Source organism: Cimex lectularius, unplaced genomic scaffold (genome assembly GCF_000648675.2).
Source record: "Cimex lectularius strain Harlan isolate CLEC.00 unplaced genomic scaffold, Clec_2.1 scaffold9, whole genome shotgun sequence".
NCBI lineage: Eukaryota > Metazoa > Arthropoda > Insecta > Hemiptera > Cimicidae > Cimex > Cimex lectularius.
This window is the reverse complement of record NW_019392733.1, coordinates 2,299,632-2,322,426: the sequence shown is the minus strand read 5'-3', so window position 1 is coordinate 2,322,426 and position 22,795 is coordinate 2,299,632. Positions and strand designations below refer to the sequence as shown.

The 22,795-nt window shown below is 34.9% G+C and overlaps 1 protein-coding gene across 1 annotated transcript in view; it reads left to right on the top strand.

Annotated features, from left to right (window-relative positions):
• Positions 1 to 22,795, top strand: part of LOC106665324 (hemicentin-1) — a 218,489-nt gene that overhangs the window by 160,987 nt on the left and 34,707 nt on the right. Inside the window, exons 4-7 of the mRNA XM_024226915.1 lie at positions 1,536 to 1,739; positions 8,583 to 8,728; positions 16,321 to 16,471; positions 16,546 to 16,676. Coding sequence (XP_024082683.1) covers positions 1,536 to 1,739; positions 8,583 to 8,728; positions 16,321 to 16,471; positions 16,546 to 16,676 — 632 coding nt within the window. The remainder of the gene's footprint in view (positions 1 to 1,535; positions 1,740 to 8,582; positions 8,729 to 16,320; positions 16,472 to 16,545; positions 16,677 to 22,795) is intronic.

Below are 22,795 nucleotides of genomic sequence, written 5' to 3'. Positions count from 1 at the left end.
TCCCGGGTAGGTTTAAGAAAAGCGGCTAGCAATTTTTTATAGAAAATCTGTCTACATATTAAACCATGGTATTCAAAGTTTACCAAATAAAATTTTCCGTAAAATGATCTTTTTGCTTCAGATCAACCTTTTTTAACTTCAATTAATCCTTATTTTTGTACATTTACGAAGATTTTTCTTTAAATATAATAACTGCATTTTTGCATTTTTAGAAGACAATAAGACAATTTATTGCAATTAAAATGAAAAATTACTTCAAACTGCTTATAATAACCAATATTCTTCTATTAAATCGAGATAAATAATTGGTATGTAAAAAAATTATTTTATATTTTCAAAAAAATCACGAATTAATATGTCATTTATTTGGTTACATTTATTTTATGGTTGAAAATGTGGTGTATTGTATTTCAGTACTTTAGAAATAAGAACAAAATTTTATATTTTAATTAAAATCTCACATTAAAAAAAGAATCTTTTATTTTTATATTGAAATTTATTCATTTTTTAATTTTAATTGTAATTATATAATTATTCTATTATTCTATGATCTTAAAAGAACCCAATATTTTTGTATTAAAAACATCATAAGTACACAGGAATTTTATTTTTAATGAATATATTTTATATAATCTCCTAGGTTTTTTTAACATTTTAACAAAGCTTTAGTATGAAATTGAAAAGGGCTATTTGAAGTTAGAAGAAGGTTAATTTGAAATTTAAAAAAAAGTTAAGGTTTATTAAGGTGAAATTAAAAATAATATTAATTTTTAAAAAATATTATTTTATTGGCCTATTATTTATCTAATTAATAAAAGAACCATTAAGAAAAGAACCATAAAACCGATAATTTTCATATTGTCTTCTAAGAGCCAAATAATTTTATATTACAAAAAAAATGGAAAATATGTACGAATTTTATTTGACATGCGTAAAATTAAGGGCTAATTTAAAGTTAAAAAAAGGTGGGCATCGTTGTCGGCAACGGTTTAGGGGTCAACAGTGTGCTCATCATTGTAAGGTAAAGGTCACGGGTTCGAATCCAGACGCCCTCCATTCACACCCAGCATATTTAAAAATGGGCTTTTTTTCAAAAACAACAACAAATAAAAATACGTTATTTTGATATTAAAAAAAGTAGTTTAAAATTTTTAAAAGCAAATTTGAAATTAAAAAGAATTAATTTGAAGTTAAAAAGGTTAATTGAAGTTAAAAGTGTTATGTTCATTTTGAAAAAGGTTAATTTATACTTAAAGAAGGTTAATTTGAATATTGTGTTAATTTGACGATAAAAACCTTATCGATAAGACTACTCTTTTACATTAACAGCTCGGTGTTTGATTCTCTGTATTTCCTTCAAAATTTCATATGAGAACATAAAACGGCCTCTGTTTTGTCCAGGAAAGCCTAACATTTGGAAGTGAAGCCTTTTAAACATTAACAGTAATTAATTTACGTTTTTCTCCACATATGAAAATAATGTTTTGTATTGATAGAATTCAACAATATGGTATGACTTATTTCTTTTTTTGCAGGAAAGCCTGAACCGGCGGTCCGTTGGCTCGTGAACGGGATCGTCGTTGATGAAGAATTCGAGCACAACGCAGGCGACGTCATCGAAAACAGGTTGAAATGGAGAGCGGTGACGAGGAAGGATTTGAATTCGATATTCAGCTGTCAGGCGAGCAACACACAACTTAGTGAAGCGAGGGAAACATCCGTCGTCCTTCACCTATACTGTAAGAGACATTTCAATGCGTACGACTAAGAGTTCTCCCGGCCCTTTTTTTATATAAAACGTGTGTAAACTCCTTTCTTCCGAAAACTTTGACGTGTTTACCAAACTTTAGAAACGGTTAAGCATTTTTTTTAAGGGAGGGGGATTTTATTTGATATTACGATTTGAAAATTTACCCTTACCCCAAAGCTTTCACTAAAAACATAGTGATAACCTTCTATTCTTTCTAATTAAGTCAATGAAGAAAAGTTTAATTTTATATAATCCGATTAAAGCTTGACAAAGGAACTCATTGTTTTCTTTCCGATTAGCCTGATTGTTTTCACCAGACTTTCCAATGGTATTAGAAATTTTGAGAATACTTTCAATAGCAGGAAGGTTATATAAATAAGTCAATTATTCGGCTTCCTCATTGCCTCTATGGTAGTCAACAAAGTCGATTTTGTTGTTTTTCCCAACTTCTGATCTGGTTAATACTGATGACTACCTTAGTACTTTTACATTGAACCGATTTACCGAGGGTACTTTAATCATAGATTTACTAAGTCTAGCACCTCTACAGTTTGTCCATTTCTCCTTGTGTTTTGCATAGACCCAATGTAAGATAGATCAGTCAATTAAAATTTCTTTTAATGTTTCTCCAGCCAATTTATAATGTTATAAGATATAACGGTAACTGACCTTTATCCTATCGCTTGTCTCTCTGTACCGCAGGGCTTCGTCAATGCTGGATAAAATAACACAAATAACAAACACATACTCAAAAACATGAATGGTTGCATTCACTCTGTCACAGAGTACTCGAATTTCCTCCGTGTAATTAGGGATGATCCCCTTCATTAATGCTAATAAATTACTTTCACACTACCCAAGAGCTACATACCTCGGAGCAATTGGAGATAAGCCACTCCATATACTCTAATAAAATACATTCACACTACCCCAGAGTACTCGATATTCCTCGGGGAATTGGAAATAAGCCTCTCCATTTATGCTACTAAATTATACTCCCACTACCTCAAATATTCTTCGAGGTAATTAGAGATAAACCTTTCCATTCGCGCTAATAAATAATTTACACATAATAATTCATTACCGCAGTATTCTCGACATTCCTCGGGGGAATTAGAGATAAGCCTCTCCATTTACTCTAATAAATTATTCACACTACCACATAGTACTTGATATTCCTCGTATAATTAAAGTCACGCCGTTCCGTTCAGCATTAGCTATATAATATAATATATTTGCAGTCCCTCAAGGCCACGGATAGGTGATCCGGGATTTAGTATTTATTTCTTTACAGACTGGTATTATGTGCTCTACGGAGATATGCTTTTCACCCAACGGGCACCTACGTGGGTCAACTTCATTAGAAGAGGTTCGTATGTATCGGGGTATGACCTATGCGGTAATTATACATTTTCCTTCTATACCGAGTCCCTCCGCAGGCCCTATACGGATGTCGTTGTTACATTTGTATAATTTAGACGTGCTTCTTTTGTTCCAGCGATTCTCCATTAATTTTTATTGCATAAGCAATCGTTCTTTGTAAATGGACGTACATAATGGATGCGGTGGTGTGGCCATCTTGTTATTCTAATTATAGGTTCTGGGCCTTAGATGATCTTGTAGATCCTTCTCTTGACAGCTTTTCTGATGTTCATTATTAAAATTCCTTCGAGCCCTGGCACTGAAATATTTTCAGATTGTTATGCTTTCTCAGGTTTTGGAGCCTTTGGATGCAACCACCAATGTTTAGCGTTTCTATGTGCCAATACTTTTAAAGCTTCTCTGTCTGATCATATGAGGATTTTTTGTCAGTGCGACCTCTTTTAACAAATTTTATGGCCCAAGGATTGATAACCTGTAATTTAGCTTGAAAGGCCTAGATGTATCAGTTACAACCATAATCAGTTTGTTTTTTCATAACTTGGTTGTAGAGCGATCTAGATTGAGTTTAATATTCTCCTGCGTTTTCCGTCTCATTTATAGTCTGTCAAGCTATGCAGGATGTTGCAAAAGACGCGCTTAACTCTCTCTCTATCTATCTCTCTCTCTCTCCCTCCCCCCCTCTTTCCCCACCATCTCTCTCTGTCCCTCNACGTTTTCTCTCCCTCCCTCCCTCTCTCTTTTTCTCTCCCTCCCTCCCTCCCTCCCTCTCTCACCTCACTCTCTCCCTCCTATATTTCTCACTATCTCTATAATTATCTATCCTCCTCTCTCTCATTCTCTCATTTTCCCTCCCACTTTCCCTCGTTTCTCTTTCTCTTTCTCGTGTATATATAATTGTTACTATATACAGCCAAAGAGCCAAAAGTAATTCTATTCGTGCGTTAACTTTGTAAAGAGCTATCTGGGAGGTAAAGTAATTGGATAATAACTATTTGCCTTTGTTTCTTTTTTTTAATTTTGCTACAATTGCTTATTTTGCATCCGCCGGTGAATGATGAGTCGCCCCGTTTAAGGACAATTTTTCTCTCGGTCTACTGAAATCCATTACGGTGGAGGTCATTCACCGTTTCGTCAACTAGATTTCCTTAAAGCTCAATTTAATGGATCCAAGCATACATTAAGGATTAGGCAGATTTTAAATTGAGTTAGACCTATTTTCCTCAGTTCTTTCTGAACACGAGTATGATTTAGAAAACATATATTAGCAAGATATATGAATTAGCGAAGAGAAACGCAACGCAGTGCAAATTGAAGCAAATTTAAAAATGCATGAACGACTCCGTTTTATTAATAGCATTATGAATTTTATGATTCGTTTAGGTATGAAGGGAGCACATTTTGTGATTAAACCTTACCTCTAAACCCGTGAATAATTGCGTTTAATTTTTGAACGGAGCCGCTCGAAACTCTGGCCCCGTGCGGCTCCCGGCTGTAAAATATATTTAACAAGCCTTTTGGATTATTTGAAACCAATAGAAGAAGATGGGAAGAAAATAAATTAATAGTTTATGAGGAAGACTGTCGAGGAGTGTATGTAGGTCACGCCATTACTAAAGAATGGAAAAAAAAGAAAGGGGAAGTAGGGTGGTATTTCTTGTTTTCCGTCGAGATTTTCTTCTAGAGACCGATATATTTTTAAGTGAAAAAAACTATTTCATAATTTAAGATCAAAAGAACTTTACGATGTTTCAAAGCCTTCTTCTTTTTTCTTGTTTCCGAGCCTCCAATGAAGGGGGAATCCGTAATAAACAGCCACATCATTTTTACCGCTGAGGGAGAATCGGATAAGTTTTTGTACCACCACGTATCAATTTGCTTGCCATGTTTCTATATATTGCTTAAAAGAAAAACACACTGTTATATCGGCTTAATGGTACCGTGAAAATACTACACCCAAACATGCATACTTATCTATCATTTAATTGTCCTGTTGTTCCTATTTGTTTGAACTAATAATTTCCTAAGTAGAACAGTCTATTATATTTTGTCTGCCTTAAATTTCTTTGGATTGAAACAGAAAACCTGAAACGTCGAAATTCCAGAGGTTTTTTTACTCTCAGTAATACATTTCAATGCGTGGATGTTGAACAATATTTTTAATTATTCAGAAATCGTAAGATGCTGTCTGGTGTGATGTAGGTTTCAAAAAAACATTTTCTTTATCGTGCCAACGTTTCGATCTTTATTGAGATCATCTTCAGGGCCTGGGATTTACAAACATTGTTTACATTTAACAAATACATTTAGGATGTGGAAAAGTGAATACAATGGAAAATATATTTTTTATATTCAATCAAAGTATTTCTACTCACTCAAAGTGTTTGTCTTCTGTGTAATTGTGCCATTCTTGCGTGTCGTGCCAGTGAGATTTTGCTGTTTTATCTTAATATATTATTAAATATTTTTAATAGATGTCTCCTCCACACCGCAATATCACTACTTCACCCTCCACCAACCTTGGATCCTTTGCCGACGACACAGCTGTGCTATCCTCTCATCCAGATCCCACAATTGCTTCGGGGGCACTCCTTGTACATATCCTGCAAACAATCGAATGTAGCAACACCGGCGTATAAGTGTCAATTAAAGGAAAAGCACCTATGTATTGTACCATTCACCCATGATATTCCTCATTAATACTCTCATGCCAAAAACAGACTGTGTTCACTACCTTGGGTTCCATAAACTCAAGACCTGGTACCAAGACACATGACTAAAAGAACAGTCATTAAACCAACGTTCTGCACTACTCTGGAGTCAGGCAAATCGAACGTTTCAACGAAACACTGACAATCTTCAAGACATTACTTAAACCAATCTGGACGTACGGTCTAGAACTGTGGGGCACTGCTAAACCTTCCAACAATCAAAGAATACAGTTCCAATCCAATGTCCTCAGCCATCATAGTCAATGCTACTTATTCCGCCTCCAACTCTTCACAATGACCTCAAAATCCCTTTCAAATGTGCAAAAACTAATTCCCAAAACATTTTCCACTTTCTACAGTAAACTCTCCTCTCATCCCAATCGCGTTGCCTAATCCTATTCCAATTTCTATATAATCCCCCGAGATGACTGAAGAGGAGATGGCCTCGCTACCTACTAAAGGAGGATTAGTCCTCGCTTATAGTTCGGTAAACAATAATAGTTGTTAACTCCCCACACGACACATGATCCATGTAATTTCTAAACTCAACTCATTTCATATTGTAGTATTGGGTTGTCCGGAAAATAATGCAGGATTTTGGTATTAAACAAAAAAAAAGAAACTAGTTACTTTAAAGCAATGTTCTTTAATCAAAATAATTTCCCATACTCTCAATACATTTCTCCCAACGTGTTGGTAACTTATTAATTCCGTCTGAGTAGAATTCAGAATTTTTAGAATTGATAAAGTCAATGAATGCATTTTCCAGTTCCGTTTGATTTTTGAATATTATGTGTTGTAAGTAGTGGTCCAGGTGTCTAAAAAAATGGTAGTCAGTAGGCGAGAGGTCCGGAGAGTAGGGTGGGTGAGGCAAAGTTTCATAGCCAAGCTCCAATAATTTTTGTGACGTTACACGTGACACATGTGGTCGAGCGTTGTCATGCAACAAAATGGGCCCTTTCCGATTGACCAAAGAGGGCTTCATTACTGCCAATTTCTGATGCATGGTATTAATTTGGTTACAGTATGATTCAGCATTGATGGTTTCGCCAGGATTTAAGAAGCTGTAGTGTATTAAACCAAATGAAGCCCACCATACCGTAACCATTACCTTTTTTTGATGAGTTGGGGGCTTTGGAAAATGTATTGGAGCTTCTCCTTTGTCGAGCCACTGTCCAGAACGTCTAGTGTTATCGTAGAGAATCCACTTTTCGTCACATGTAACAATTCTGGCCAGAAATGGGTCATTTTTGTTTCGACAAAGAAGTGATGCACAAACATCAAAGCGCTGATTTTTTTGGCGATCGTTTAATGAGTGTGGAACCCAATTTTCGAGTTTTTTCACTTTTCCAATCGCCTTGAGGTGGTCAGCGACGGTCGTTTTACTGACTTTGAGTTGCTCTGCAAGTTCTCGAACAGTTGTTTTGGGGTTTTCTTCCACCACTGATCGCAGAACATCATCATTAAGAGAGGAAGGCCTTCCACGACCTTCTTCATCTTCAAGGCTGAAATCTCCCTCCCGAAATTTTTTAAACCACCTTTGCACAGTGCACTCATTAACACAACCCTCGCCCCAGACTTGGTTAATGTTTCTAGCCGTTTGGGCTCCGCTTCGGCCGAGTTTAAACTCGTAAAAGAAAATCGTACGAAATTCTCGCTTTGACATTATAAGGATGACTGAATTATTTCCAAGTAGCGGAATGCTACAGAGGTAAACAAACAATATCATTTGGAAGAGGATTAATAAGTGTTGACATTCATACAAATGAGTAATCCTGTAAACGTAAACAGAATATTTTATATAGATTTTTTTTAATGAAAACTTAAAATCCTGCATTATTTTCCGGACAACCCGATAGATATATTAAGTAAGAAGATAGGTATCGATTCGTTGCCCACTTAATTATTTATTAATTACAAACCATGTAGATGTAGATGTAATAGTCGGGGTGTAATATGCTGCGCCCTTTAAGAGCTATTGTATCCCCCGTACTCTGCCTACAGCACACCGGTGAGTCCTGTTTCATCGAGGAACTTAATTAGTAGGCCCGGTTTCAATGATTCTATGGTCACATTGTACATCCCAAAGCAGTTCCTCCTGCGGGCAGTTGTAGCTTGGTGTCTCCTCTGCCTGCAGTACCCTATTAGGATTCGTAGTTTATTCCTGCTTCCTTTGACACATTTTGTAATTTCTTTTCTTCCGAAATTTGTTAGGAGATTCTTGGATTACCTGTGTCCAATGAGTGAATTCAAATATTCCTTCATTTTCTTTTTGTCCTTATGTCTGAGTTGCTCATTGATAGTGTGGGTTCCTCTGCCACAGAAGCGTTCGGGGCCTATCAGCGGTGTAGCAGCTCCTTTCTTTGCAAAGTTGTCCACTTTCTTAATTATAAACCAAAAATCTACTTTAAAAACTAGCAATTCTTTATTTCAACTGTGGTGTTAAAAAAAAGAATATTGTTATTCAGCCAGTTTAAACTGAATCACGTTGTTAAATTTCGTAATTTAATTATTCGGAGATCGTGAATGCGGTCTGGTGCGACTTAGGTTTTAGAAAAACTTTTTTTATCGTGTCAACGTTTCGATCTTTATTGAGATCAACTTCAGGGCCTGGGATTTATAAATATTGTTTGAATTTTACAAATACATGTAGGATGTGAAAAAAATATGACTTTATACAATGCTAGAAAATTTTAGATTTAAAAAAAAATTTGTAATTTAAATGCATTTTTTGTTTTCAGTGCGCCCCCTGGTCGTAAATATAATAAGCAAGCCGTCGAAGCTGATCGCCGATCATCGCTACGAAGTGACCTGCGAGACTGGCGGTTCCCGTCCACCAGCCGTCATCACGTGGTACAAAGGAAATAGGCTCCTGCGCAAAGTCAGGGTGAGCCGCTTTACACAACTGCCAATTTGTTGTTAAAATACTAACCTCGATTTAAAAGGGGTAACGACCGTTTTTCAGACGAGCTGGTGGTTTTTGTCCTATATTTTGTTTATATCCGGTTCTACTCGAGCGATTTACTTTTTTTTCTGTACCTTCTAGTTAGCACTAAACCTTAAAAATTTATAGTATTTCAGCCATGTTTCAAGGTCATTTAGTTTTCAAAAAGGTGCCCAAAATAGACGGTTTTGATCATTTTCTCTAAATTTTGTTATATCTTTCTTAGTATTGTAAAAATTGTACCTAGGTTTTTTCATAATGAATCGTTAAGGATTTGCAACAATATAAAGTCAACTCATACTAACTACTAACGATAAATGCCACCAACTCTATATAACTACTAAATTTTTTTTTTAATTTTTCTCGCTACGATTGTTTGCCTATTATTGCTATGCAAATGGAAAAAGTATCCTACGATTTGATTAAATAGTTTTGAAGAAAAGTGCAAAGCCTTTTTCCCACTGCGTGTGGCTTGGCGATCCTGGTCTGAACTTTGTCATACCCCATGCTCCTTTATTGCTCTAGGTGACTCGTTTTTCCCATGTACTGTCTGTAAATACTCCGACATCAAAGAGCTTAGAGCTAGACGGTGATAAGGTTCAGTACAGCACCCGTTCCCACGATACGTAGTGGTTGGTTGCAGTTGTACCGTTTTATTTTGAACTGAATTCATTTTTCAACATTTATCAATCATAACTGAACACTATACTAACGTTGATCTCTAAATCAAATCTGGTTTCATAGAAAAGATATACATAGTGGGCGACAAGTGGCCGCTCCAGATTCGCCAAGCGACGAGCCTTTCCGTACAATGGGAACGTTAACGAACTCTGGGCGCATGTGCACTCCTCGCACTAATTGCGGGCCCATGTGCACTACACGCACGTACTACACATGCGCACTTCTCGCTAAAGCCAGGAACACACTTACCCGATGCTACGCCATGCGACGCTACCCGATGCTACCCGACGCCTTGCCACGTTTTGGTGGGGTGTGCACATCTATCCGACGCAAGCACACGTCGCGTACAGTCCACAGCGTTTATCACAATAATCACTATCACAATCGCAACGCATCTTTTGTTCTTAATGCACTATTTTGAGCAAAACCTTGTAATAAATTGTTAGTTAAATTTTATGAGCACAACCATCTAATAAATTGTTTGTTAAACTTAATTGTTTTAAATAAAGTTACTCCTAACCATCATAATTAAACAATGTTTATAAAAACTTATGCATTTTTGATCTCGTTTAATTTGGTTTACATTAAAATAACATGTTGTAATTAATATAACGACAAAATTACATGTACTTAGTTTGAAATAAACTACAAAAAATATGAGTGTCCTGTTCTGATGCTACCCGACATTAGAAAATGGTGTAATTTTACGAGCAAAACTATGAAATAAATTGTTAATTAAATTTTATGAGCAAAACCGTGTAATAAATTGTTCCAATTTTAATATATGTACCGCCGAAGCGAGTACAATAAATTGTTAGTTAAATTCATTATAACAAAACATCGTATTCCGGTGTGTTGATTAACTTTCTACCAAACCATTAAAATTAATTCTTTAAATAAAAACTAATTAATTTTTAATCACAGTTAATTTGGTTTCTATTAAAATAAGTATATTGTAATTAATATAACAACAATAATACATGTAGTTTGAATAAAAATATGAGTGTCCGGTTCTTTTTTCTTCGACTGTACTCGATGCGACCCGACGAAAATCTGGACAGTGGGGATCGCAGAGCGTCGGGTAGGTTAGCGTGGCATAGCATCGGGTAGATGTGCACGAGGGTAATACAACCTTATGGAAAATCGAAGTTTGGATTTGCGTCGGTAGCATCGGGTAGCGTCGCATGGCGTAGCATCGGGTTAGTGTGTTTCTGTCTTAACGCTTATTTTGGTCACGGAAAATGTTGAAACGTGAAAAAATTCAAATTCTCAGGAGAAACGATTTTCTGATCGAGCACGAATTTTTCCTACTGAAAACTACTTTACCCCATAAAAACGTTATACGCGGATTGTTCTTGCTATAGGATGTTGCTAAATGTTTATGTTGTGGAGGCATTTTTTGACACAGAACTGATGTTCTTAAAACATAAAACTTTTCAACAGTATAAGGGATGGCGAGGTGCAAGTTCATCATAGCAAGATACACTTTTGGTTGAATAAAAAATTTACATATTAAAAAATATGAAATACACATTTAATCAAAACTCGAAATCTCATGCGACTTCCCTCATTCTGGGCAAAAATATAGATGTGTACTAAAATTGGATACATATTTATCGACCTGTGTCATTGTCGTTTGTTAAAAAGTGAAATGGAAGGATGGTCTAACCGTAGAAAATTGGTTTTATTATCGAGCTTTCGGTGGTTGCATAATTATTATAATAAATCTGTAATTTAGTTCCTATTTGAATAGAAATTATAAGAAATTAATATTTTCCGATAGACAAAATTATCTTTAATCAGAAAACTATGTAAAAAGCCAATACTAAGGATAGCAGAATACAACTGAGAGTAAAGCCTAGTTGAACTGAATAATTTAACAGTCAGAAGATAATTAGCAGAACATAGTCGTAATATTCGAGCACATTATTTATCATCCGTTGGCCAACGAGAAGAAGCCTATTATTGATTAAGAAAATTACACCTCGATCTTTCCCTGGTTGGGGCGGAGGCATGTGGGTGGGTCGGATGATTGGGAAGATTTCGATAAAGGATAGCAGAAGGGGGCTGCAGGGAAGGCCATGTGGCTAAGCTGGGTTTAAAGAATGATTGGTGTGAAAGACTAGGGTTACCAGGTGGGAATCGGCCTCAGAGGTACTAATCATGCCACTCCGTAACAGTAGGTGATTTTTCTTATTTTTTTCCGCACCTTTCTTTTAAAATTCAAAGTCGATGGCGTTGCAACTTTGATTCATTTATCAGTTGTGTTGTTGGTTTTAAAAGAAATCTATCAAAAATATTTTTACATTTAATATTCAGTATGCTATTCTACATCTTTCATATCACTGATGTACTGAAAACCGCGGGGTGCTAATGATAGTCTCTTATCTGGCCTCTTTGTTTTTTTTAACAATCATAGGTGAAATTAAAAAATTAATTAATAAAATATAGATTAACCAACAAAGAGGAATAAACAGACCAAGATTTTTGCATACGATCAAGCTGCAGTTTCGTAACGTCTGAAATGAGATTCTAAAAAGTAAAATAATTCTTGCCAGACCTGTAATGAGATAAAATAAAATTATTCCCATGCTTTTGTCACACAACTATCGTTCTGTTATCACATAGTGGCAAAAGGGGCAAGTAATAAAAGTCATATAAGCATTATGTAGGGCTTAACGGCGTTCTGCAGTGTAGGGGCTAGAATTTAGAGCTTGCAGTAAGATTAGACCGCCTCTAGTTCATTCTCTTTTCTCCTGCCATGTAATAATTGCAAATATTATTTTAATAATTACTATGTAAACTTCCTATAAATAAGAAGGTATTCCGCTTTCTATACACAATAACTTTATTCCGATTAGAATAAAATGATATATTAATACAGGGTGTTAGGCTACTCACGTTACAAACTGCCAGTAGATTCTACATTCAAAAAGGAACCAAAAAGTCTAAATTAACTATGGTCCTAATCTCAACAGTTTTGGAGTAATTTCACGTTTTTGCTTCAAATAAACAATGATAACTCCAAAACAAAAAGAACGAATCCGTTGATACCATCGAAAACTACGTTAAATTTCCAGTAAGAAGTTATAAATACTAAACTTGTAAACGTTCGTAAAATAAGTGTAAGTAGCGAGAACTTTGAAAAAAAATTTTTTTTCAAAGTTGAAAAACTTACTATGGTGATTCTAAACTACTATTTCCAAACCTAGAGACCAGCAAATTTCAGAAAACGTACCAAATTTAATATGCTTTTTTGTGGTGTAATTTCTTTTTTAATTACTTTTTTCAAAGATAAAGAAAGTGATGGAGAAAAGGAAAAACCTTGGATGACGGATTGGCAAGGTGGAAAATTTAAAAAAAAGACTAAATACTTTTTAAAAGGATAGTTCCTACTCACAGTAAGTTGTTTTGCAACGATCCGGATTTCGAGCCTTTGAGCTCATCATCAGGTTGAAGGACTTCCACAACCACGTCTCTCGACATGAATTGCCAAAGTGAACCCGCTGATACCTCCGCCAACGCNGAGCTAAAAGGCTCGAAATCCGGATCGTTGCAAAACAACTTACTGTGAGTAGGAACTATCCTTTTAAAAAGTATTGAACACCACACTCACTCCATCATTTATCATTTCTAAAAATACTTAAGGAAATTTTGAATGAATTTATTAACCTTTTTTTTCATTTGGGTTCGAAACCGAAATAGGGTAAGTGTTTACTTATTTACCGACACGACTGCACTTTGATTAAAGAATTATTGTATTATTATTCTCCGGAATAAAAGAGTATATCATTCAAAATTTCCTTAATTGTTTTATTATTATTAATTTCAATTAATTAATCTTTATGTAACCCATCTTTCGAATTTTTTTGACTTGAGATGGGGAGTTGATGTCCGAGTGGATGGAAGTTGCGATAGCTCAAGTGGTAGAGCAGCGGCGTATCAAGCCGAAGATCGTGGGTTCGAATCCCGCTCGTGACACTGGTTTTTTTATTTCAACCAATACCTTACATAAAGTTTAATTAACTGAAAGAAGTTATTTTGTCATCGGACCACGAAATCTAATGGATTATTATTAAACTTTCCACCTTACCAATCCTTCAACCACGGTTTTTTCTTTTCCTTCATCAATTTCTTCATCTTTGAAAAAAGTAATTAAAAAATCAATAGCACCACTAAAAAGGATATTAAATACAGTGCGATTTCTGAAATTTGCTGGTCTTTCGGTCTGTAAATAGTAGTTTAGAATCACCATAATAAATTTTTCAATAAAAAATATACATATATATATATTTTTTTTTCAATGTTCTTGCTACTAAAACGATTATTTCACGAACGTTTACAAGTTTAGTATTGTTCACATCTTATTAGAAATTTAACGACGTAGTTTTAATGTATCATCATATTTTTCTAAACCTTTTAGACTTGGAGTTATCATTGTTTATTTAAGCAAGGTCGTGAAATCTTAAAAAAAGGGAAAACGTGAAATTACTCCAAAACTGTTGAGATTAGGACCATATTTAATTAAGACCTTCTGGTTCCTTTTTGAATGTAGAATCTACTGGCAAAGTTGGTAACACGAGTAGCCTGTATATGTTTGATGTAATCACCATAAACTTGGCAATAATATGATTTCATTCATTAAGACTTCTCTTTTAAATATACATAAAAATTTTGCTACAACAATAGAGACGGCATGATGTATATTATGAGAGACATTTCAATTATTTATAGATTTATTTTATTCTCTTACAAATCAGTCTAAAATGGTGTTTTTTGTTGAAAATAAACCACTTAACATATAAATAATACAACATTATGTAATCCCTTTGATTATTAAAGGTAATGACGACCGATTTTCGAAATGTAAAATATATTGTTTTTAATTAAAAAACCTAACTACAAACGTTTCTGAATGAATATGAACTCGCCCCACGAGATTCAGAGCTTTAAAAGTTCTTTAAATAATTTTGTTAAATTTGCGAATCAAGTGTCTCTTGCCTTGATGAAATTGCAACTTTGTAAACCTTTTTAAATATATTTTGTATCAAAAAGTACGCCACCAACTTAAAAATCACTTGTCGGTATTCGACAGCTCGAGAAATCGATTTTATAATGTGAATTGAGCAAAGTGAAAAATTTGTCCTGTATTAGTAAATCTGAAAACCTTTTTCTAAAACGAATTTTGACCTTTCAGTACACTTTCTGAAAAGTTCTTCATTATATTGAAACATTATCTATTTCAATTAGTGAATCAATAATAGGCAAACAAGCCTTGCGAGCAATATTTAGAAAGGTTTTTATTGTGTTTTTATATTAGGGCTGTCTTTATTTTTATGACATAAATCAGGCTGCGAAATGAAAAATTGGCGTACGGACAGATAATTTTCTGGAACCTTGTATTTTTCCACCTTTCTTTGACTAAACAGAACTAATATTTAAAGGAAAACATTTTATGCACAGAATAAAACTGATCCCCTGAGATTTCACGCCTTAGATGTGCTTCAAATAAGTTTTTGAAGTGAGGATCAAATGTTCTGGTGAATTTTGCCTGTATGAACTTGCAATTCTTTTATAAACATTCTGTGTTAAAACTCTATCTCAAATCAAAGATCTTCTATCCAATCTTCACTGTAAGAACAATCGGTTTCTAGTTACTTTTTCGCTTTAATGGAGCGGCAAAAGGAAGATTTTGAGTTCTACTAAAAAATTATTTCACTTGAAAAGTTGTATTTTTTCGCCTATCTTCATCTTCCGTGAACAAAAATGAATTAGCGCGACGTGCACATGTATAGCCAGTGCGAGGAGTGCACATATACCCGAAGTTATTATGAGATATGTGCACGCGCCCGAAGTTAGTGCACGGAGTGCGCATGCTTCCATAGTTTTTCGCACTTTTCTTCAAAACTCTTCATTTTATTGAATATATGTTTTTTTATATTGAACTAGAATAATAGGCAAAAATTCGTAAATTTGAAAAAATACCAGGGAGCGGAGAAATTAATATTTCCGTGTAATAAAGGTGTAACAGTTGGTCAAAATTTTAGTTTGTTGCCAAAAATTAACAATTTACTATCTTTCGAAAAACTTTAGCTACTGACTTTTTCATACTGAGAAAAATATAACAAAATAGATTTTTGATAAAATCGAACTGAAAACTGACAATTTTTTGGCCTGGGAACAGCTGAACGTTTCCGAAAAATTACCAAAATGCAGTTCATTTTTAATGCTTGATGTTTAAATCAGAAAGTACAGACTCTCCTTAAATAAAAAACTTAATAAACGTAAATAATAAAAAAACGGTTGCTACCTCATAGATCATTTTAAAATTTTGAGTTTTATCCATTCATAAAAACTGCATTATTCGGTATTTCGGTTTTTTTATACTGAGATTAACTTTTAAGTGTTCTTTAATATAAATTCCTGCTGAGATTCTGAGTAATACTCCTTATTTGTTCTTTATTTCAGCTTCACTCTGTTGCTCAGGCCTAAGTTTTTCATTATTTGTTGTACAAATATATTTTCATTCCGATAAGGTTTTTCTAACGTAGAGTTTGCGTTTGCACAATAAAACGAGCGTTCGTTAAAAAAAAAAAGTACCTTAGTACGTTGGTATATTTTACAGTACAAGCGCATATACCAGACGTCGCATTTACCAAAACCTCGTTTTCATAAGGATATTTCCGTAAATTAAAAAAAAAGCCTTTAAAGGTTTTTGCAACAAAGATTGGTTTTGAAAGGTATTAAAATTATTTCAGAACTATATGTATACAACTTGTCACCTTGTGGTAACTTTTAATCAATAGTTTAGTATTATGTATTCAATTTTAATGGAACAAATTCTCAATTATTAGGAGGAAAGTGGGGATCAGGCCAACATCACGACAAGCACGTTAAGTTTCATTCCATCGACTGAAGATGACGGAAAGACGATAACCTGCAGAGCCGAAAATCCAAATGTGACCGGATTGTACGTGGCCACACACTGGAATTTATCAGTTGTTTGTAAGTAAAAAACATAAATAAATAGATTTTGTTCACGCTCACACAGTTTATTCAAAATCTTTTTTTAACCTCAGATCCACCCATCGTTTCGCTGAGGCTGGGGAGCACGCTCAACTCCTCGGATATTAAAGAAGGGGATGACGTCTACTTTGAATGTCATATCCGAGCGAATCCGCAGTGGCGAAAGCTGTCCTGGATTCACAACGTAAGTAATTACAATACAAGATTACGTGTTGCCACCTGTTCAACGTCAAATGCAGTCAGCCCAACTGAAAAAGGCAACACAATATCACAATTTGGGAGAAATTGTTTACAATTAATAGTTTATATGTATAGTGTCGTTTTGGCTTATTTTCATGAACGAAAACCAATGTTTTAATGTAACTATCGAGAAAACTATTACTCCCATTTACAGAAACATAATCACACACTCTAAAGTTTTTTTATGGACTGAGAGTAATAAGCGAAAAAATAAATAGTCAGCGATACCCGGTGCGAATGTTAGATTTACCTAAAACCATTGTGCAAGTAGTATTGAGACAAGAAGTTGTACATACAGACATAGAGGAATTTATTCAATTTCATATTCTTAGAATCTACTCTCTTCTGCAGTTTTTCTAGATGTTACAGAGGCATTTGACAGGATGTGGCACCCCGCACTCACTTTCAAATTAAAAAGTATTCTTCCTCACACCTATCTCACCTTGAAGTTCTTATTCCCGGATCGCTGGTTTAAGGTGAGAATTGGCTTTGAATTTTGAGACACACCTTCAAGGCCGGCGTTCCCCAAGGGAGGGATATGACCAATTCGCTACACAGTCTACACTGCTAACAAACCTATACACCCTAACGCCCACATCACGTACTTCGCGGACAACATCGCAATTCTCTCCTCATATCCTGGCCATATCCTTGCAGCAAAAACAACCCAAAGACCTCATTGCCAACTGGTGCACTATATGGCGCATCAAGCTAAATGAATGAAAATGCCGGCACGTGACGTTCACACGTAGAAGAAGTATCTGCCACCAGTGCACATTGAACATACACATAAAACAAAACAAGACCGAAGATACTGACAACTCAATCGCCTACATAGACCCAAATCCTCAATGAGTACACACAACAAACTAATAATACACAAGACACTAATTTAATTGATTTGGACTTACGGAATCGAGCTATTGGGTTGAGCCAAGCCATCCAACATGGAAAGAAGCCAAACTTTTCAATCAAAAGTGTCCTCCGTAGCATCCTCAACGTTCCTTTCTATGTCACTAATCAAACCATCCACAAAGACCAAGACATCCCATTCGTGACGGACGTTATCCAAACACAATTCCACAACTTCCATTCTTCCTCCGACATTCCACTAGCTCAAGTCTTCTCGTAAACGTCCCATCTTAACTATCCTCCATGCCGTCTAAAAAGACAATGGCCTCGTGTCCTCCTAACCCAACCCTAAACCTCAACCAACAATGCTAAACAGTGAGAGCCAATGGCCGACTCGTCTTCTCTATCCCCATTCCCGTGGTCTGACAGTTCCTCCCAAATCTTTTGTTAACAGAAATTGTTAAATGTACAAATTTTTGTACAAAAAACAACACAATAAAACCTAAAAAAAGAATTCTACTGCTTCTGAACTGGCTGACTAGAGATGTCGAAAAAAGGATCGGATGAAAACCACTTACTCTTTGAAATGAATCGGCTCTTTTTCGTGGTTCACACCTCGCGCTCACCAAACTTATATTACCCACAATTCCATGGGTAAACTTTGGCGGATTTTTCGAATTTCGGTGCGCCAAGGGCAATCGTAAAGGTTGATTGTCTAAATTTTAGGGTTTTTATATGAAAGAAACGGCGAACTGTTTAACATTTCTATTTTTTATTATTATCAGCAATAAAGTTCAATTTAAAAAATATTAAGAATTGAGTTAAGAACGTTCAACAACGTTGTTCATTTCAAGTCGCGTTTACAATTGATCAAAAACTTAGTTTATATTATTAGTAAAATGATTGTATTTGATAATATGATCATGTTTATTATTTTATTGATATGATAATATTGTGATTTTGATATTATGTTTAATCATCGTTTATACTGGAAATTGAGGATTGATTTTGTCTGTTTTATCTAGCATAACAGTTGACTTTTCTTCGTTCTTTTCAAACCTTAACAAATGTCATTGGGGGTCGCAGTGACAGAAATCGTCTCTAAGTATTTTGCCCCTCTAGTCCAATGACACCCTCACGGCAGTTTATCGTTAGCCTTTTGAGGGTGGGGTGGAAAAAATTGAATATTTTACTTTCTTTCCCTAATAAAGTAACAACAAATCCTTGCCAGGTGGTTTTTCTTTTCCTTTGTTTGGCCTCGTCCCAACACCCTTCTACGTACCGTAAAAAGAAAACTTTCAGAGGATTAGGTCCGAGAATCTGTAGTGCCAGTGGTATCAAATCAAAAGTAATTAATTAATTATACAATAGTGTTTTGTTTCTGGTTTTAAAAATTTATGAGACAATTTGATCATGGAAGCATAGATAAAAAATCTATAATGAAAAAACGCAAAACAGAAAAGATTAGATTAAAATGTTTATCAATCAACAATCAGACAAATTTTAGACTTGTTTTCTTATCTAAAACAATGTCTTTCATTGTAAAACAATTTTGGACTCTAAATAGTAAAATTGACTTAAACCTAACGCAAAAATGTATATTTCATGAAGAACAGGCTGGGAACGATTTTGATGCGTTAAAAACATTTAAAAGATAAATGAATTCATATTTAATAATCCAGACACACAAACCCGTCAGAGTCACCACACTCAATCACACTTCCCTCGATTCACGCTAATAAATACCTTCACACAATAAAATTCATTCACATTCCCCTAATAAATAGCACACATCACATACCTGAAGGTCTATATATATTTTCAAACATTTTTACCCCTGAGATATTGGATCAGCGATTTGTGCAGGCTGACGAGCCCCAAGGCTACGGATAGGTTATGGGGGTTGTACTTCTTTCTTCGCAGATTTACTTCTTACTTCTTGCCTTCACACAACGGGCACCTGCATTGTCTCAACCCCATTAGAAGGTGTACAAGTGTGATCTTGGTATGACCTACGCATATCCTGGTAAATATGACTTTTTCCTTTTTCCTTTCTCCATTTATTTTTATTGCAATCGTTCTTTTTCAATGCGCTGAAGGTACAGAGTAGGTGGACTCGTCTTGACTATCTTTGCTTAGTGTTTGTTTTTACTGATGTTGGTTCTTGGTTGTAGGTTCTCAAATTCAATCCAAAATACTTAACAATCCATATAGCAGATATATTTTTGATTTTCTAGCCTAAAACACTTAGGATCTTTCATTTTAAAACGATTTTGGACACTAAATGGATAATTGACATAACTTAAATGCAAAAATGATTATTCCATGAAGGAGAACAAGCAAGAAACAGGGTTTGGATGTTTGAAAAAATATAAAGAAACATGAATTCATATTTCTTAATACAGACATCTAAGCCCGTCGGGTTGAGGACGACCTGTGTGATGTGAAAAAGTGAAATAAACTGAAAAATTCAAGAGGCGTTATGTCGGAATGTAATCAATACGACTCACAAAAACCGATGAATAAAATGGAATTGTCCTTTGCCCCGGTCGTTTTCCTGGCTCGGCTGTGTTTCCGCTCTGGCTCGGGCGTTTCATGCTGAATGTCGCCTATCGCTGACCGTTCTCGCTATAAAATTTATCCGATTGGGAAAGGTATGGAGAAAGAATAACGACGCGAGTCATCCATCAATAACCGAAAGATCACCACGGAGTTCCTTTACAAAAGTCTCGTCGGATTCCCGCGCCGAGGGCCAAAGCTATCTATTTTATTCATTCACCCTACTCTAAAAAGGGTAGGGCATTAAGCCGTTATGGGATTGAAAACCGCAACTGAATTGGCATATCTAAACGCTGAATTATCCTTCTTTTATCATTTACAAAAGCAAATACAGTTTCAATAAGGTATTTTTATCCCTCGCCGAGTTAAAAACGGTCTCCACGGAGACACGTCACTCATTATTCCTCTATTATAATGGAAGATTCCTTAACATTTATAGTTTATTCACTTTTAATTCGCATTAGCCCACAATATTCGATATCCCTCGAGGTAATTGAGGATAAGCCCCTCTTTTCATGCTAATAAACAAATTCTTACACTAAAATTCATTCAAAGTTGTGTTGCTTACGTTTTGTTTTAAATAAGTTCGTTGTTATTACATTGATCACCACAGCAAGGTTCATTTTTGTGTCAAAATGTTAATACTTTTCACTTTAACCCATGTATTATTCTAAGGGGATATCTGTCCCAGAATAAATTATTTTGTGTGGTGATTAGTGACCGTTAATCGATATTTATTTAGAAATCGTGAGATGCAGTCTGGTTTGATGTAGGTTTCAGAAAAACATTTTCTTTATCGTGCCAACGTTTCGATCTTTATTGAGATCATCTTCAGGGCCTGGGATTTACAAACATTGTTTACAAATTAGTGGTGATTAGTGACCGTTAATCGATATTTATTTAGAAATCGTGAGATGCGGTCTGGTTTGATGTAGGTTTCAGAAAAACATTTTCTTTATCGTGCCAACGTTTCGATCTTTATTGAGATCATCTTCAGGGCCTGGGATTTACAAACATTGTTTACAAATTACATTTTGGATGTGGAAAAGTGAATTTATACAATGCAAAATATATTTTTTATATATTCTATCACCTCAAAGAAGCCGACGCCTTATACAAAAATGTCTTTTCTATACCGACATCATTCCCCACCCCTTCAAAATCTATCGTATATAAACACAAAATAGCAAATCTCACTGGCACTCTCGACACGACACGCAAGAATGGCACAATTACATAGAAGACAAACATTTTGAATGAGTACAAATAATTGGATTAAACGGATTTCTATAATTATTATTTCTATAATTAATTTGTATAAATTCACTGTTCCACATCCAAAATGTAATTGTTATATGTAAATGTATAGAGATTAGCTCCCGTTAATTGATAGGTATTCAGATATCGTGAGATGCGGTCTGGTGTGATGTAGGTTTCAGAAAAACATTTTCTTTATCGTGCCAACGTTTCGATCTTTTATTGAGATCATCTTCAGGGCCTGGGATTTACAAACAATGTTTACATTTAACAAATACATTTAGGATGTGGAAAAGTGAATTTATACAATGCAAAATATATTTTATATTATATTCAGTCGCAGCTACGCCAATATCATTAATCAAATACAATATAGATAACATGCATATATCATTACATTAAATTCCCCACATCAAATACTTTTCACATAGTCTAATTTTCCAACAATTTAGCTTTCCTTTTCCTATTTATCCCCTTTCTATATAATCCTGAAAGGATAATCTGGCCGAACTATTACCAACACATTGTTCCCCTTTGTGGGCTTTTTTCACTTCAAAGAAGCCGACGCCTTACACAAAATTGTCTTTTATATACCGACTTCCTTCCCCACCCCTTCAAAACCAAACATATATAAACATAAAACAGCAAAATCTCACTGGCACTCTCAACCCGACACGCAAGGATGGCACAATTTCACAGAAGACAAACACTTTGAGTGAGTAGAAATACTTTGTTTGAATATAAAATATATTTAGCATTGTACAAATTCACTTTTCCACATCCCAAATGTATTTGTTAAATGTAAACATTGTTTGTAAATCCCAGGCCCTGAAGATGATCTCAATAAAAGATCGATACGTTGGCACGATAAAGAAAATGTTTTTCTGAAACCTACATCACACCAGACCGCATCTCACGATTTCTAAATAAATAAATTATTTTCTTCTTCTTCATTTTAAATCTGCAATAAGTACAACGTGGTGGGGCCGTGTGTTCTCGTCTTGTTTACCTTTGCTCGTAGTTTTTTTATTGGTGTTTATTCTTCTACGTGCTCAATTTCAATCCAATCTTAAAAAATCTTGCTATTAGCCAATCAAACAGCGTGAATTAAGTTTCAATGTTTATGTTAAGGAGGGCGTATTGTAAACATTCGGTTCCTTCGTTCTTTGATCCCCAAACTACCCATGCCACAGTCATTTTTTAATTGTATCCATCCTCTTTTCTTAAAATAATAATAAATAAATAAAACCATTGTTAACATTACCTTCTCATATCATCTGTTAGAATTTATTCGAGTAATTCTCAAGGTGAGTCAAGCACAAGTCGAAAAATTCTTGAGTGGTTTTTTAAGAACGGAAATTCGTTATACAGAATTAAGAAGGTGTGTATATAACA